Here is an 18,474-nt window from a genome sequence, read left to right on the forward strand (position 1 = left end):
GAACCCGATTTATATTATTAATATCTGAATCCGTTCCAAACCCGATTAAAAATTAATTTAAACCATCTGAATCCGTACCAAATCCAATTATTATTACCCGAATTAAATTCGAACCCGTTTAATCTTATATATTTTAATTAATAATTTATATAAAAAATATTTTTCATTAATAATTTTCATTTAAAAAATCTAATATTTTTAAAAAATATTTAAATTTAAATTTTTAAATAAAAATATATAAAAAATTTATAAATATTATTATAAAATATATTTTTTATATTAAATTAATTATTTATATAAACGGGTTCGGATAGTGGGTACCCTGTACATAAAACTCGAATCCGATCCGAATCCGCAATGGGTATTATTTTTAAAATCTGAACCCGTTTTAAATCCGATTATAACTATCCAAATCCGTTCTATTAGGGTTCGGTCGGATCGGATATCCGAAAATACCCGATTCATTGCCATCCCTAAATACTACTCTCCACTCTCCAATTTTCAATAACCAATTCTTATTTAAAAAAAAACTTTAACTTAAAAGTTTTAATTTTATTTCTCTTTAAATTTTACTAAATCTATATATTATTACCAGTAAATAATGGATCATGCTTATGGCATTCTTACTTCATCCAACACATCATTTACAGCCATTATCAAAATCACTTACATGCCAAAATATAAGTCAGACTTCTTTTAATAATTAAGCATACAATCAAATTGTCTAGTACAGTAACTTGTTATTATCAATGTGAATACAAGCTCACTACAGTTTCTCAATCAACATTATAAGTTAATAGTTCAATTTTATTTTGGCCTTTAAATTTTTTTAATCCAAATAAATTTAAAAAGCATATATGTCTCCGATAATATATTTGATATGTTTTTAAAATTTAAAATTTTTATTTAATATAGTTAAAATTTTATTTTAAATTAAAAGTTTAAAAACTTAAATTACTGTTCCAAACATGATATTGTTTTTTTTAGGGTTATCTTATTACATTTGAATATTAAGTCACATGCAGCTAAGGACTCGGTCATAGCACTCAGAAGCCAGAACTTGTCTTTTTGTTTTCTATAATTGAGCCAGGAAATTAATAATCATTTCATATTTGTTTTCTGCCGAATGAATCATGCAATAATAATAATAATACCATTATTATTAGGATAATGGAACAATATATAGCATAAAAATATAATTTATTATGTAATTAATATATAAAACTGATTTGAATCATGAAATCCACCAAACCGATGGTTTCTGCCGAAAATCGGCTCCGAACCAGCCCATAACCAAAATCAACGTATAACTCAAAAGTATCAAAGAGGCCACAGGGAGCTGGATTTAATTATGTTGATGTATTTGTCATGGCTATTTATTAATAAGGAGGAATTGAACGAGTCAAAGTCTTGAGAATCAACGGTAGATGAACGGTCCTTATTCTTTCGGCTTGAATAGGTCACTAACACTAGATTTAGGGTTTCTTAATCTAAATGGTGAAATGCAATGTGAGCAGCAACAGCCAACAGGATCTGTTAATTACATAATAAGATTAAGAGATGATGTGATCATCAAATTTATATTATTTAATTTTAATAGTCTCATTTCTCTTTGAGAAAATAATATAAAATTAATAAATAATATATTTTTCATAACAAGCATTCCATATACTCGTCAATTTAATTGTTTATTTAATAGTATTTTAATAATTATTAAAATAATTCATAAGAAATTAAATAAAAAAATTTTAATTTGATAAAGTTAAAATATATGCATTAAGTAATTAAATTTTAAAAATAGAAAAATATATGTTATTTTTATATAACTCAGAAAGTAATTTTACGTAAATAATGTGATTGACTTGCACTCTTCTACTGTAAATCTATGGCCCCGCCTCTACTGTACCCTCGTGAATCCAAATAAACGCCCTGCCTGCAGTTCTGGATTCCATGGATTGCCACAAGCACTGAAGAAATCTTTGTTAATATTCTTTTTAAATACATATTTACCCTTCTATTTCTTATTAATTTTTTTTTATATTTTTTGAAATTCAGTTATTTAATAATAAAATAATATTATAATATTTAATTTATATATTATTATAATTTAAATAAAAAAGTGAACAATTATTTTGAAATGATTAAAAAAATTAATAAAAATTATAAAATGGGGCCGAATAGTTTTCAAAATTTTAGAGTGCTTCGGATGAAAAAGTTCCTTTTGACTATTAGCCGATTAATGCAGTTTTTTAAAAGTATTTTTTAGATTAAAGTGTATTAACCCAAGAAAAGTCGTCATTTCTTGAGTACTATATAAACAAAAACCAGCACCATTCAACAACTTACTTATCAGAAGAAGGAAATGGTTTTCGTCGTCGGACTGGAACTGTGAGTCACAGCCTCCTCTGCGCTTTCCAGGAAACTGAACCATTAAGCAGGAGCCAAACATGTAAATCAGAATTCTGATTCTTCTCTATCTCTATCTCTATCTTCCCTTGCAACCTGTTCTCTAATGGAGGACAAGAAAGCGAATATAATCGCTGTTTCAACCGTTATCATCCTCGTTATAGTCATCGTTGTCGCTCGCGTCTCACTTAAGCTCTCCAATGCTTTCTACCTTATTGCAGGGGCTGGTGTTGCAGTGATCCTCGCGGTCTTTGCTTGCCTCGTGATCAGACGGCGTTATAATCGCAGAAGCAAGTTGTTAGCCACCCAATTAGTTTCTCAGGGCAGAGAGCTTCGCATTGAGTATAGTTTCTTGAGGAAAGTTGCTGGAGTTCCTATAAAGTTTCGATTCAAGGAACTCGAGGAAGCAACTGATGATTTTCGGTCATTGCTTGGCCAAGGGGCGTCAGCTTCGGTTTTCAAAGGGATTTTAACCGATGGAACTGCCATTGCTGTGAAGCGGATTGAGAAAGAGGAGCGTGGAGAGAAGGAATTTCGATCGGAAGTTGCAGCAATTGCTAGTGTTCAGCATGTGAATCTGGTGCGTCTTCTTGGATATTGTATTGTGGCAGGAGGCCCTCGTTTCCTTGTTTATGATTACATCCCAAATGGGTCATTGGATTGTTGGATTTTCCCCAAAAGGGGAACCCGGAATCTCCCTGGAGGGTGCTTGTCATGGGAATTAAGGTATAGAGTTGCCATTGATGTGGCCAAGGCACTTTCTTACCTTCATCATGATTGCCGGTCAAGAGTATTGCATCTTGATGTGAAGCCAGAGAACATACTTCTTGATGAAAATTATCGAGCAATTGTTGCAGATTTTGGTTTTTCGAAGTTAATGAGAAAAGATGAGAGTAGAGTCATCACAAATATCCGCGGGACAAGAGGCTACTTAGCTCCAGAATGGCTCTTGGAGCAAGGTGTTTCTGAGAAATCTGACGTCTATAGTTATGGAATGGTGCTTCTGGAGATGATTGGAGGCCAGAGAAATGTTTGCTTGGTAGAAAAGGGCAATGACAGGGCTCAGAGGACATGGCAATACTTTCCCAAAATTGTTAATCAGAAAATGAGAGATGGAAAGCTTATGGAAGTGGTTGATCATAGGCTTGTTGAAAGTGGAGATATTGATGAGAGTGAAATAAAGAGATTGGTTCATATAGCTTTCTGGTGCATACAAGAGAAGGCTAGGCTTAGGCCTACAATGGCTCATGTGGTGGAAATGCTTGAAGACCGGGTGGCTGTGGAGGAGCCCCCTGATACTCAAATGATTGTTATCGATCTGCTGTCAATTGATGATGATGCACCAGATGATCACAAGAGAGCAACCATTGCTGCACTGGCAACAGATCAATTAGATGGCACCAATCATACCCCTTCATGCTCATATACCATGTCAGTTATCTCCGGAAGATAGCTTCTGCTCTTACTCATGGAGAAAGCTTCTTCTTTGGATTTCTTTTAGCTTTAAGGTATCTTCATTTTTCTTCTTCGTTGAGTTCATCATTTTCAATTTTTGGCCAAGACTTGTCCATATAAGAAAAAGAAATACCAAGGTTAAAGTTCATACTGATTATCTAAAATTGTACTTCTCTTTCTTCAATGACATATTGCACATAACCCATTAATGATTAAGGTTTCCAAGAACCGAGATTTACTTTCATTGATTCTTACTTGGAATTTTGATCTTTAATTTCATATACGAATCAATCTTGCAAAGAAAAGGAGAAAAGCTTTCTCAGTTTCTTCAAGAGAGACCTTTTATTGGAAGATACATTAGAATAAAAGCTGTCGGTTGCAATAAATATATTCTTGTGGAGAATTCTTGTTTAGATCAAGTGGGTTTCATTGAATTCAAAATGTAAGACTCGTCATATTTTGATTTGACATGAACTGGGTGTATAACATACATAAACTGATGAAACCTCCATTTCACATTACTGCAAGCTTTTTCTCATTTCTGTGATGATCATGGAATCAAGCTGGAGTATGCAAAAGGGAAAAATATTAATATGTGATTAGGTAGATCTCAAGACTATGATAGTGTAATTGAAGAGTAAAACATTAAAAATGGGTATGAAGTTTGGAATTAAAAATGGGTATGAAGTTTGGACTATTGACCAAGCCTTCAGCTTCAAGAACCACTTGGACTAATATATACAACTCTAGGGGCTAACGCACGTGATTGATAGTTGCAACTTGCAAGGATTAACCTGTGATTGTGAAGCTTGTAAGCTCAATTGCACTACCATTAGCACTAGTAAATAGTCTATTTGATGTTACTGTTAGAATTGTTATTTAGAAAAGTATTTTTTTAATATATTATTAATTTTAAGTTTAAAGTTATTTTTGATATTATTTAGTTATAAAAATATAAAAATAAAATTTTCTAAACTGTTAGGCTTTTTTGAGAAACCCTTTTCTGGTCCTCTAATACACACCCAAACAAGCTCTAAGTTCTCTGGTATTCTTAAAATGAGTTGTTCTGCAATATGCAATGTCACAGGATGGAAGAACGCCCCCTTGTAGCAATCTGATAATAGAAGACATGAAGTCTTCTGCCAATCCAGGCAAGTATTATAGCAACAACAGAGAAAAAGTTGCATGGTACTTACTGTTTTATATATAAAAAAAATTAAAAGATATATTATAGGATTTATTCATACAAAATTTTATAGTATTAATAAATATTTTTTAAAGAACTTTTTTAAAAAAGTATTTTCTAACAAAGTATATTAATTCTTTCATTAAAAAATTTTTTTAATTGACTATTTTCAGAGTTTCAAGCGCTAAAAAAAATTTTCCAGAGCCTTGATCTCACAAACTTTGGCAATGGAGTTGACCTTCCACTCTTTCCTTGCTTTGGTGGAGGAGAAGGAGCAATAGGTTGGTCAAGAAAAAGCACCGTGATTGTGATTGGGATTCGGATTGGCACTTGGATTTGGGGACACGTTTCTCGTATTAGCTTATTGGTCTAATGACCAATTTATTATCTTCATTTTTTACCAAGTTTAGATTTAAAGAATATTTAAAATTTTTCCATAGACCATAATAGTCTTACATTATCTACCAAATATGTCTTATGTTTTAATCTTTAGGGAATTTCAGCGATTTAAAAATTTATTATTTTTTTGAAAATATTAAATTCCTCCATAGAGATAATGTTGAATATATTAAAAGAAAATTTTATTAACTATAATTTTATTATTTTATGAAAACGTAAAATATAATAAATAAAATTTAAACTAGAATCAACAATAAATAGAATTGTTTATAATTTTTTTATAATTCATTAGTGATTTAATTAATTTATACTTAATTGTTATAAAAATTTTATATTTAATTATTATTATTTTTTTTGAAAGGAATTATTATTATTTTTATAAGTAAGAAATTTTAATACATCAAAATTTTAGATCAAATATACAATTAGTTAATGAACACCACACATGTATGGGAAAAAATTGTGCTGTCCTCGTTGACCAGGCGAATATGGCAGCAGTAAAACGGTGCGTAGAGCTACCAAAGCAAAAAAAGGGAAAAGAGACGGAGAGAGATAGAAGAAGTTAGACGGGAAGCTTTTAGCATAGCCCATATTTTTGGAAATGTATGCAAAATTGTTACATGAGATTATAGGTTATCTGGCCAATAATGTGAAATCATATTCTCTGCTATTTTCATTTTAGGATGGATTTTATTTTCATTTTTACAAAATTTTAGGTACTGGCTGTGACATTGTTGTTTTGTTTTCTGTGCACTTGCTCGGGTGGTTCCATCTAAGAATTATTTGGTAATTTCTGGGAATCAACTAGATTGTGGATGTTTAAATTTGTTCTTTTCTTGTAGGTTCTGTGTTACTTCAATTATTGAAATCAGCAGTTTTTGCTGGGTTATTTTTGTGGAGCTAATATGAGTTTCAGTGGTCCTTCTGTGACTGCCCCTTCTGGTTAGTTTTATTTCCTCTTGCATCATCTTCATCTTGCCATTACTTAATAAAAGAATTTACTTGGTTTGTGTGTGTATATATGCAAAGGTTACACAAATTTACTTGGATTATGTATTAAAAGAAAATATATGTACATGTGCATATGTTATACAATTGGTGCGCACTCCTTCCTCATTGATTTGTATTTTAACATCATTTCAGGTGGTAAAACTGCTAGAAGGGCATTTGAGTTTGGAAGGACCTATGTGGTTAGGCCCAAAGGTAAACACCTAGCTACTGTTGTATGGTTACATGGTTTAGGTGATAATGGATCAAGGTAATATCATTTTCCTACTGCATTCTTCATAATGGATATATTAATGGCATCTTCTGATTATCATTCATATCCACTGCTTCTGTCTTTGTGTTTTGTGTAGAATTTGGTGGAGGAACCAAGTAGTTTGTTCTTTTGAACTTGGGTACTTTTGGCATTAAGATAGTTGCGTAGTCTTTCATTGAATGCTAATTTGGTAATTTTACCTGTATTAAGAATCCCAATTGCATTTGTGAGTTCTCACTGTTTCATTTAATGCCATAGCACTTCGGAAACTGAATCATCCATTTTGTTTTGATACAGCATTACATTAGTTCAATAGTATAGCATGTTTGGGTTGTAAATTATCTCTGGTTTCAAGTGCCTAGATTACAGTTGAATGTGATCACAGTTACTTTTAAAATTTTGCTCCAAGTCAAGCTTTTAATCTTCATTTTTAAACACCAGTTGCCATTAACACCCCCAACCACTCCAAAACCAAAAGCAGTGGAAACAAACTCACCCATTTTAATTGTTTAATCTCGTTTTGCAGCTGGTCCCAGGCTCCCAGCTATTGGAGACCCTTCCTCTTCCAAATGTAGGCACATTTCAACAATTGGACATACCTAATAAGCAAATGTTTTGGTAGATTCCAATGATTGTTAACTCAGTATTTTCTTTTTTTTTTAAATAAATGCTATGCAGATTAAATGGATATGCCCAACTGCTCCAACTCGACCTATAACTGTATTTGGTGGCTTCCCATCCACAGCATGTAAGTTTTCAACTAATTTAGCAAATTTGATCCCTTAAATCATTTGTTGTTTCAGTTTCATGTGTCAATTTTTAGGCTGTAGAATAATGCATTTCTTGTGAAAAGGAAAATAATTAAATGGAATGTGTCATGACTTCATGCTGTTAGCTTTATTTGTTTTGGTAGTTCATCTGAAAAGAAAATCTATTTTAGGTGAAACTTAATTCTTCTACTTGTTATACAAATCAGGCTCGGCCACTGATTAAGTTTTCAACTTAATCCACAGCATGTGAAAAGGAAAATCTATTTCTCATTGTGATTTAATCGGAGAACTTTCAGAAAATGCTCCTGATGATGTGGAAGGTTTTGATGCTGCAGCTGCTCATATCGCAAATTTATTGTCAACAGAACCGGCTGACAGTAGGTTTCTTGTTGCAGTTATAGTTGGTGGGGCAGTCAATTGAAAGTACTCTGTATTTGAATATATTTTAGCTAATGATTAATGTTTAGCATGTCAATTTGATTAATGGCAATAACTCGGGTATTCTGATTACTATCTGAGGCTGCAATTGCAACAGCTTGTTCTTTCTTTTTCCCCCATTCTCAGTGTCCTTATAACTATAATATCCTATGTTACAGTCAAACTTGGTATTGGAGGCTTCAGCATGGGTGCAGCTACTTATATTCTGCAACCTGCTTTCCTTTAGGAAAGTATGCAAATGGAAATCAGCATCCTGCCAATTTGAGGGCAGTTGTTGGATTAAGTGGCTGGCTCCCATGCTCAAAGTTTGGCTTCTTCTTATGCTTCTTTTCCTTTCAACATGATCTCTATCCCTTTATTAATTGACTCTATTGCCTCATAAGTTTAAATTCTCTTTTGCCAGGACCTTGAGCAACAAAATTGAGGGGTTGGAAGAAGCTGCAAGGCGTGCCATCTCCCTGCCCATATTGCTTTGTCATGGCAAAGGTATTCTAAACATCTCTCATTTGCTTGTCTTGTTGTATTATCTCATCATGTTTATTTAGAAAAGTTTGGAATTGTATAACTTATCTCATTTTATTATTTTAAATGAACATTCCAATGGGAAATAGGAAATCTGATGGCTCATGCTGTGCTCAATCTGAGCTAGCACAACAATTTGTTTGGATTCCCTTGTTTGACGTTCAGCTTTTGACTTAGCTTTTTCACTATTTTAACTGAATTCAAGCTTAAGTTGGGTCGCACCAGCTGGAAGAGCCTAGTCAGGGCAGTGCTTGCTCAAATATAGACACATGAGTTAGAGTAAGTGTTGCTTGTTACGGTTTTAGTTCTGATTGAAACCGGTTCTTCTTTTTCTACATCTCGCATCACTGCTACTGAAACTTCACACAAGTAAAATGGCCAAGTCAGAATGGTGATGGGGATCTAATCTAGGTTTTTCTTCTTAAGCAGTATCTTCCCCATTATTGATTTTGTAGCACTGGTATTATTAGGTTTGAGAAACTACTGACAGCATACAAATGCTCTTATTTTTATATTTTGCTGATCTAACTTTGAGAACAAGAATTGTCCATGAGAATAGGTTAATGCACCACCGAAGCTATTTTAGCATTTTCTTATTACTGATTATATACACATAAATTTAACAAATAAGAATGTGAAAACTGTCTACTGTTTGTGTCGTGTTTCACACATTGGTTAATCATATGACATAAAAAGAATGTAGTCTGGGACATATTCATGATAGAACCTTGCAAGAATCAATATACACTTATTCAACAACTCAATAAAACATCTCTCTTGTTTTATCTGTGTGACAACAACCGGTTGACTTGAACATCTCTCCAATTCCTTGTTTGTGGCTGCTTGTTTCTTCTAATTGTTGTTTGCTGTTCAACTAGCACCTTACTGTAATTTGTCTAGCATTTGTTTCGTCATTTATGGTCAACTCTGAGTCATTGGACCTACTTGTATGGATGTCATGGACTCCTGGTGCCAAGCATATTTATAATATAGGTGCTTGGAACTTTGATTTGTCTTAAAATTTCCCAGTAGCAGCCAAGATAAGGGGAAGTGGATCAGTTCGGTAGCACGTAAATGCAATATATTGGATGTCAAGATTTCGTAGGCATTTTATTGATAATAGCATTTTCTAATTACCTTAGGGTGCAATTTGCTCACCAGGAGTAGAAGGTCATGAAAGTCTCATAAAAAATAAGAGAGCCTTTTCCATGGTTTTGTTCCCACACAAGGGTCAGGTACTTTTAATTTTAGGATGAATGACGAGTGGAAGTGAAATCATTTACATTTAAACTATTTCCTTCTTCATAAACGTATTGCATCTTGAGATTTTTTAAAAAATTGTTTCATAAAGATTCTACTTTTAACCATCAAACACCTGCCAGTGCCAGCAGCATAGCTGGCATGGAATTGCAGCCAGTCACTACTCTTTTTTGTTTTTTTGTGCGTGTCTAAAGCTAGTCACAACTTGATTTGGGTGTTTAATTGATTGCAGGTGATGATGTGGTTCCTTATAAATTTGGTGAGAAATCATCCAGGGTTTTGGCTTCAACTGGATTTCAGGATGTGACATTCAAAACATACAACGGGTTTGTTGTTGGGGAATCCACTAAAAAATCTCCTTTTTTTTTTTTTTTTTTTTCCTTCTACGAATCATGCAAGTAAATTGTTCAAGAATTTGTTCAAGTATGCAGGCTATTTTTTACTTTATTGCTATGTGATTAACATTCTTTAGCAATGTTTATGATGTTTTTATTACTTTTAACTCTAAACAGAAGAATCAGAATCAAGGTTTTAGTCATAAGCAAATAGGTAATTATAACTATGATAGAGACAGTAATTCCATAGTTAAGTCTTTTAAACTATTCAACTATTATACCATATTTGAATGAGGTGAAGAGAGGGTAATTAAGGGTTGGGCAAGGAAACGTAAAGAGAGTGAAGGATAAGGAGAGTTATAATAAAAATGTTGCAGAGGGAACTAATGGAAGGGTAAAGGAAGGGAATGGATGACAAATTTTAAAGATTTATCTTACTTCTCCATCCTTACACTTCAATTTGGGTATACCTCTCCTTCCAATTACTTACCTCTTCTTCACCTCCAATAACTTATGAATCCTTTTCAGGATATCACAAGTTCTCATCATAATATATGTAAGAAATACAAGATAGCTTACAAAATCTTATTTAAGATTTTTGTTTATGGTTTTGACAAAATTTATATTTGGGCTTATTTTGATTAAAAAAAAAATTAATATCTATTATCAATATTAATTTGACTTTTTAAGGTTAAAAATTCACTTTTAGCAAAAACCAAATGTGTACCTAAAGCTCCTGTGATTAATGATAAGAAAATAAAAAACATTTACTGACTTATGAATTCCAAAAGAAGACTTAAAAGGATAGCTACTTGGAAGGACTGCTGCATACCTAGCTGGGCCATATGATGTCATTTGTAAAATGGTTGCAATTCTTAGAGATGAGATGATGGGCGTCTCCCTGATATTCAGAAGCCACAGTTTCTATACATTTCCAGAAGTCAGAGGAAGCCAACACGCATCTACAAATGAAACCAGGCTGCTTCTATTATATTACTAATATGTGATTAATATATAAAAATATATTTTATTACTAATACGTGATGATTAAAAACTATAAAGTGATTAATATATTTATAGTTGAAATAATATATATATATATATATATATATATATATAACCTATTTAGATAGAATAAAATATAATTAATTAATTAAATTATTTAAGTTATATTGTTAAAAAAATTTAATAATTAATTAGATTTTATGATTATTTTATAATATTTTTAATAATATTTAATAGTTAAGAGAGAGAGTGTTTAAATTATATGAATAATTTCATTTATAAAAATAGTTAGATAATATTAAATATAAAAATAATGTATATATACATATATAAAAAAATTAAATTTTTATTAAGTTTAGAATAGCTCTCAAATAATTATTTTGTTTATATTTTTATTTATTTATAATTTTTTATTATATATTATTTAATAATTTATAAAATTTAAATTTAAATTCATTAAATAAAATTCTATAATTTTAATAATATAAATTATAAAATAATATTGAATATAAAATATATTATTAAAATTATATAATATAATTATAATATCACTAAAATCATTTAAAAAATATACATATAATATCAATTTTTTTTAGTATGGTTACAATTTCGTACGATTCTGATTTGATGTCAGTATAATTCTTAATAAAAAATTAAAATTAAAATTAAATAACTAAATAAGTTCAGTTTGGAATGATTCAATTCCTATAATATTAATTTTTTATCTTTTCGATTCTAATATGATTCCCTACGATTCATATCTTTTCTACAATTTTTTTTTCTTACTGAAAAGAGGAAAAAACATAATTTCACTGCATAATGTAACACTTCACAATTTTTCTCACAAATATCCAAATTATTTTTGTTTGAGTTGGTACGGCGCTAAGCAGGTGACACTAGGCTGAGTCAAGTCATTTTGGAAAGATTTGGCTGTCGGGTGCTGTTTTGAATTTGATAGGCCTACAAGGAGTTAATTGGAGGCGGCAAGCCTACAAAGGCAAGCCGACGAGCAGGTAAAAAGCAGGCAAGGCGTTGGCAAATTGGCGCTGGCGAGACGACCTACTGGCTGACTTGCTGAGAAAGACCACTTGCCTAGTGAACGAGCTGACAAGCGGGAAAATCTACTTGGCGTGTATTGTAAAGAGTGCGTGCAAATAGTTTGGAAGCTCAGAAGACTGGAGTCCGGACGCTCGTCAAGACCAGAGAAGCAAAACACTCGGACACTTGTCAAAAGCTGATATGATAAGAAAACGCTCAGAAGCCCGAAAGGGTGCTAGGGCAGGAGAAGCTCAGAAGTCCGGAATCGCGCTAGGCTTGGAAATGCTGGCAGGCGCTTTATTTTTCTATTATTTAAGATATTCTAAAATTTCTCTGAGTAAACTATAAATAGCCATTTGTAATTTTTATATACAGATAGAGATGACAGGGAGAGAACCAAAACCCACACTTTAATTCAAAGCTATTTCTTTCCTTCCATCTGTGTTAAACTCTAACTCTCTCTCTTTACTTAGTTTCCATTGCCAAGTACTCGCATCCTATTTCTTCCCTTCCATCTGTGTTGAACTCTTAACTCTCTCTCCTTATTTAGCTTCCATTGCCAAGTACTCCTTATTTAGCTTCCATCACCAAGTACTCGCATCCATTATCAAGTACTCTTTGTAGTTCTATATTTAAGAGTTACGGTTAGGCTAAGTGCCGCACGATTCTCGCCAATTCAGGGCTGATCGTGATCACTTAAAGAACCGTGACAACAATGCTGGGTCTCATGGACAGATTCTCCCTTTTAATCAAATGACCAAAACATATGTTTTTTTAATTATTATTATGCAAACAGAGTGGGGCTAAATCTGATGACCGGTTTGGTTTAGGATGTCTTCACTCGTAAACCAAAAATCAGATGATCAGTGATCGATCGATAAAAGCCTGAACCTTTCTAATGTGAAACAGCTGAACCTTAAGTAACTGGTCGTTGCCAAACAACGATAGACGGCACCAACCCTCCAAAAATCAACCATATACGTATTTATTTCAAGCTATACTTGTTCAAAGGAAAAATATTTCAACACAACTGCAACAACAAATGCAAAGCAAAAGACCAGCTGTCCACTGGTCAATATAAATTACTTCATTTTCTTTTTCTTCCAAATTACAATTTGCTCACACTTGTGATAAACATTCAAGCAACTAAAATTCAATACTGTTCCACACTCACTGGAACAGAATCCACTTGCTCAAGCGAAGAAACTCCACTCCTTTCCGTTCAACCTGAAACACAGCAAAAGGTGTTGGATCAACTATATGTCTTTCCATCAGCAAACTAGTGGCTAGTGGCATAATAAAAGGTCCTGAAGCAAGACTTACAGTTGGAGCATTTTGATTAAACAATTCAACTGATAGAAAAAAGTTTGGCGATCATAAATGATCTGGTGACGGCTGCTGCCCAATGTGCTCACTATGTCTCCAAGTGCCTGACCCACCATCTGATGAATCATTGCCCTCATCTCTGGAAGATGATCCAGTTTCCCCATCATGAGTCTCCCCCCAAAGCCTGGTGGATCTCCTTCTGAAACTCAGCTGTCCTCTCGCTCTTGATGTACCAGACCAGCTGCTACTCCTTGTACTTGACCCAGGCCGAAACACTCTTATAAGAAAAAATACGGTGAGCCAACCACCATCATCAATTGGTAAAATGTTATCATCACCCCTCTCTTCTCCAAATGAAGAATGAAGTGTGCTGATCAAGTCCCCAAGGTCCCTTTGGCGCTCTAGCATTCTCCAATTCTGTTGCCGCTCTGGATCAGCCTGTGATGGTCGCACAAGTGGGTGTTCAAGCCTTGCATGTTTCCTGAGATCTGAATATGTGCCACTAAAATCGCAAGTTTCACAAGCACAGCTTCTTGGTTTTGCATTCATAAATCGACGAGCAGGCTCCATCACAGTCCAATCTTTTATCTGCCCCCTACAGAGGGGGCACACCAATGTTGGTTGCATTTTTTTCTCACAAGTAATGGCAACGGCAGATAAGGGGCCTTCCTCACTTTGTTCCCCTGTAACAGTTGGTTCTGATATACCAACAGTTGTTGAGTTTGTGGCTGTGAAACTATTCTCTTCTGGTTGTAAATTTGTTAATGGGGTCTCAGTAAATGACTTGCGGAACTGGTCAAGACAATTTGAGTGGCGATAGCTTGTATCACACATGTAAGGACGGCAGCCTTTCTCATGGGAAGAACAAATAAGGAGAACTGCATTGTGAGGATGTTCCATACAAACAGGGCACCTGGCCTCTTCCCATTCCTTTAAGTTCACCCCAGTTTCTGCAGGGATTTTAGGTGAAGTACGCCTGCTACGACTGGAGCTGCATGTGTATGGAGATCCCTTGCACCTATCAAAAGATACAGAACGATCTCTTCTATCCTTTGGCATCTTGAGACTATACAACTATCAATGCCACCCTACTATCCAATGCTTCTTAGAATATGGCAACACAACGGTTGAAGCTCTAAGAAATAATATAAAGAATAATAAGAATAATACCTCAAGTAAAATTAGCTCAAGGAAACTACAGTCTGATACTGATGTAGATAAAGGGGAAAAAAAAATCAAAAAGTCAAGCAAAAAAGATTTTCAAGACACAAAAGAAGCGAAACGAATTCTCAAAATTCTATTAATTCTTGATCATAATCATAAGACTAAGATCTTCCAATAAAATATCGACTAAGAATATTAAACCTAAACAAATTAGGAGAACCAAGTTGTCAAATCGAAAATCAAATCATAAGATTCAATGAAAATTCTAAAAATAAATTAAGAATATTATGTTGCAAAATGAGTAAAGAAAACCTTATAGTGACATATTCTGATAAATATATACTTATCATTTATATAATTAGAAATATTCTTTATAATAGAATAATATGTATTTTATATGTTATATAGCTTTATGTTATAAATTATGAACTCTGGAATTGTAGACAGTAGTTATCATTATACATACATGCTAACTTCTATTTAAATTGAATCAAATAATTAAATAATAGAAAATCCAGTAAGTTCCAATTTACTAATATAAATTGTCATAACTTGACAACTATAATTAGTTAAGTAAATTAACTAAAAAGAAAAAAGAAAAAGAAAAAGAAAAGAAGAGGGAGAGGGCAAAGAATGGGTGGTGGAAGAAAATAGTTCATTTACACTTCTAATGGCAAAAATAAATGAGATCTCAAATTTTAAAAATATAATTCCATTTACAACTTGATTCACTATTGATTCTTTCGATTTAGTCACAATTCAAGAACATTTGCAATTTTATTTTACATATTTGAAGTGCTAGGATGTGGAATCGAATAGAAAATCTTAAAATTGGAATCAAGAATCATAAGCTTCAGGTAAATTTAAAACTTAGCCTATGGATTCAAATCAATTTGTTGGGAAATTGATTTGAATTGTAAGATCAAATGGAGAATCGTACAATTCTAACAACAGTTGGGAAAACTAACTCAAACTAAGGCCAATCATAACTAGCACATTCCAAATCTAGTAGAACTCTACAAATATTCCAAAATATTAATAGAATATCTAAACAATAGTTCTGAACTTCCTAATATATAATGAATATAATTCCTAAGTCTTTTTCCAATGCTGCATCCTTCCATATTGGTGCACACATTCTCAAAGGCTATATATCATTTGGGGCTTTGAGCAAAGAGGGTAGTTATGGTGGATTGAGCATCATCTGAGAAGAATAGGAAGAGTCCACACCTTGGATGACCAAAACGGTTGCACCTTTAGGCTGGAATTCTGTTACAAACTCAAGAAACAAACCAAACTGATAGATTGGGTTGGATTCGTTTTTCTAGACAATTCAGTTTGGGCCGGACTTTTATATTTTTTAAACTTTGGTTCTTTTTTTTTAAGTTTGGTTTGGTTCATGCCGAACTAACTGAGTGCACACCCCTCCCTAAAACATAAGTATAACAAGCAATAAAAAAGAAAGAGAAAATGAGTAAAAATTGAGACAAGATGATAAGTAAAAGACCAAAGGGATCATCAGTGTTGAAAATGCAAACGTGAATGGTAAGCAAATCTTGAGTGTAGTAACTGGATGTGATTCCAATGACTTTTAACATCGGCAACACTAACTTTTGCAACTTCCTAGGGCATCGACATTAAATTCTAGTATACTGGCAAATTCAGAGTCTAGTGGTAATCTCTTCTGCCAATATATGGGCTCCCTTCTGGTGAAAATAAAGAAGGTACACCTTTCTTGAGCTTCGCACCTAGAATGAGGAGCATAAGGCAAGTACTATTAAAGGTCCCTTTGCCTTTCTCTTGTAGAGTCCCAAGGTTGGCGCCTTGAGAACCTCGACCCTAGGCTTAGCTTTCACAACACTACTCATTGTTGCCATTCACAAAATAGCTTCATGCTTTCCAAATATATAAACATAAAGCTCAAAGATCATCCACTCACTTTCAAAGCGCTTTTGAAGCAGTTATCATGTGACATGGAGATAAAATCCTTATTAGATCATCAAGTATGTTATATAAAATATCCTTTTTTAATAATTGGCTCCAAAATGAGACTGAAACTCGAGCAGACATTCTAGTACCACTCAAAAACCTCACAACCAGTACAGCCTTTAAACAAACAACCAATTATATCTCTCACAACTCACAATTTCACTCATGCGACACCACATTACAAATATTAATCCACCTATTCACTAATCAAACTATGCCCATGGCACACACACCACTTCTATCAAAACAGTACGACCCTCAAATAAAGGAGAGGAAAGCTCCCTCTATAAGCTTCATGGTCGGCTAACAAGTCGAAGTCAAACTGCAACAATTATCTTCCAATTCAATTCGGCTTTACCTCATTTTTCTTTTAGCCGTTTTCATTTCTCCATTTCTATTTTTAATTTAATTCCTAATCCCATTTGAACTTGGACTCAAGAAAGTACTAGTTCATATAATACAGAAGGACCCAGCTGCGACATTCACAATAACAAAATATCAAACAAAACCCTACTTTAGAGGAAAAAAAGAGAGAGAAAAAAAAAACCGGCTGCAATTACTAAACAAGTTTCAAACAAATGAACACAGAAACAATCCTGATAGAAACCCCCCCCCCCTCTCACTTACATCTCTACAAAGCTAAAACATGACGTATTTACAAACATAACCAAGCTGAAAACAAAGACCCAGCTCAACTGTCCACTTATCATTACCAACACATAGCTAAGAGCACATCAAACTAAAATGAGCAAGTAAAAGAATCCCAAAATTCAGAAATGAAGAATATCGAATTATCCGATCCAGAGAAAAAGAAAGCCAAAAAAGAGTATAGAGTCGGATCTGAGTAAAATCGGACAAAAAAAAATGAGTTCAGAGTAGTTAGTTTACCTCAGATTATGGGGGTTAGAATTGGGGAGATTGACTTGATTCTTTCTTGATTTCGCTTCCTGCAATAGGGTGATCTTTAGAGGTGGTGAGGATCGAGATAACCTAGAAGAAAGGGATTTTGAAAAGAAGGAAGCGATGGAGATGGAGGAGGCAGCAATTTAGGGCTCTTCGATAGAGCGAGAGGAGGAGAGTCACAGAGAGAGATATAAAGGAGAAGAGGAGAAAAGAGAGAATGAGATGATAAACGAGAGAGATGGGGGAAATGGGGCAGATAAATAGGAAGCATCTCGCTGACACACAAACTGCTGACATGGAACGACCGGGTTCGTTCATCTTGTTTTAAATTTTTAAATTTTGACTCCTAAGGCGGCGCCGTTTCTTCCTGTTAGAACTTCGAGTGTGAAACTGTCATATGTAAACTAATATTTTTATTTTCATATTTATAACATTTATCCTTTATATATACTTAGAAGATACACGTCTTCAAAAAAACGGATGGTCTGATTAGTTCAATAGGGCCAGTGACTTTTGAGTGGGAGTATGTGAATCTCTCTTTAGTTTTATTTAAGAGATAGGTTCTTCCATTTTTTTTGGTTAAAATTTTGGGAGATTGTCACCCTTTCTTTATTAATTTTCGACTCTTTTCTATTCTGTTGAAGTAGAGAAGAGCCCTCCATCTATTATTATTTTGAGAGTGGATTCACTTCTCCAACCTCCAAATAGTTTTCCATTTCTTTTCTTTTGGTAAAAAATATTGTTAGTTGATTGTTATACTTTTAATATGCACTTATTTATTATTATGCTATATTTATATAGTTATACGTCTCTTATTAATTTATCGAATATTTATATTTTTTAAATTAACTGAATAGCAATAACATATAAAATATAGGTCCTAAATTCAGAACACACATATTATAATTGGACACATATATTAGAGATATTAATCGCGAGTTAGAAAACTCCCTAATATTAATCGGGCTTCCAAGATATACGGCCTATTAAGATTTTAAACCCAATACCTCAAATTTC

The 18,474-nt window shown here is 33.3% G+C and overlaps 2 protein-coding genes and 1 pseudogene across 3 annotated transcripts; 2 read left to right on the forward strand and 1 right to left on the reverse strand.

The window, feature by feature from the left end:
* The first annotated feature begins 2,331 nt into the window (after positions 1 to 2,331).
* LOC110631197 (probable receptor-like protein kinase At5g20050) lies at positions 2,332 to 6,394 on the forward strand. Of its 2 annotated transcripts, none has more exons than XM_021778939.2 (2): positions 2,332 to 3,914; positions 6,289 to 6,394. In XM_021778939.2, the coding sequence occupies exon 1, from the start codon at positions 2,513 to 2,515 to the stop codon at positions 3,857 to 3,859; it is 1,347 nt and encodes a 448-aa protein (XP_021634631.1). In that variant the 5' UTR covers positions 2,332 to 2,512; the 3' UTR covers positions 3,860 to 3,914; positions 6,289 to 6,394. The 2 variants fall into 2 exon arrangements, with proteins under 2 accessions (XP_021634631.1, XP_043806065.1); XM_043950130.1 differs by lacking the exon at positions 6,289 to 6,394 and adding an exon at positions 4,949 to 4,984.
* LOC110600505 lies at positions 6,352 to 10,352 on the forward strand (annotated as a pseudogene).
* Positions 10,353 to 13,036: 2,684 nt separating this feature from the next.
* Positions 13,037 to 17,683, reverse strand: LOC110599658. Its single transcript, XM_021736162.2, has 3 exons — positions 17,443 to 17,683; positions 13,399 to 14,536; positions 13,037 to 13,302 (listed from the first exon to the last, which is right to left on the reverse strand). Exon 2 carries the CDS (start codon positions 14,458 to 14,460, stop codon positions 13,450 to 13,452), a length of 1,011 nt encoding a protein of 336 aa, XP_021591854.1. The 5' UTR covers positions 14,461 to 14,536; positions 17,443 to 17,683; the 3' UTR covers positions 13,037 to 13,302; positions 13,399 to 13,449.
* Positions 17,684 to 18,474: the final 791 nt, after the last annotated feature.

This window comes from Manihot esculenta, chromosome 14, assembly GCF_001659605.2.
Source record: "Manihot esculenta cultivar AM560-2 chromosome 14, M.esculenta_v8, whole genome shotgun sequence".
NCBI classification, from domain to species: domain Eukaryota; kingdom Viridiplantae; phylum Streptophyta; class Magnoliopsida; order Malpighiales; family Euphorbiaceae; genus Manihot; species Manihot esculenta.

What these genes read in the sequence shown, in the direction of transcription:
- LOC110631197 (XM_021778939.2), top strand. Translation starts at nt 2,513, where the DNA reads ATGGAGGACAAGAAAGCGAATATAATCGCTGTTTCAACCGTTATCATC.
- LOC110599658 (XM_021736162.2), bottom strand. Translation starts at nt 14,460, where the DNA reads ATGCCAAAGGATAGAAGAGATCGTTCTGTATCTTTTGATAGGTGCAAG.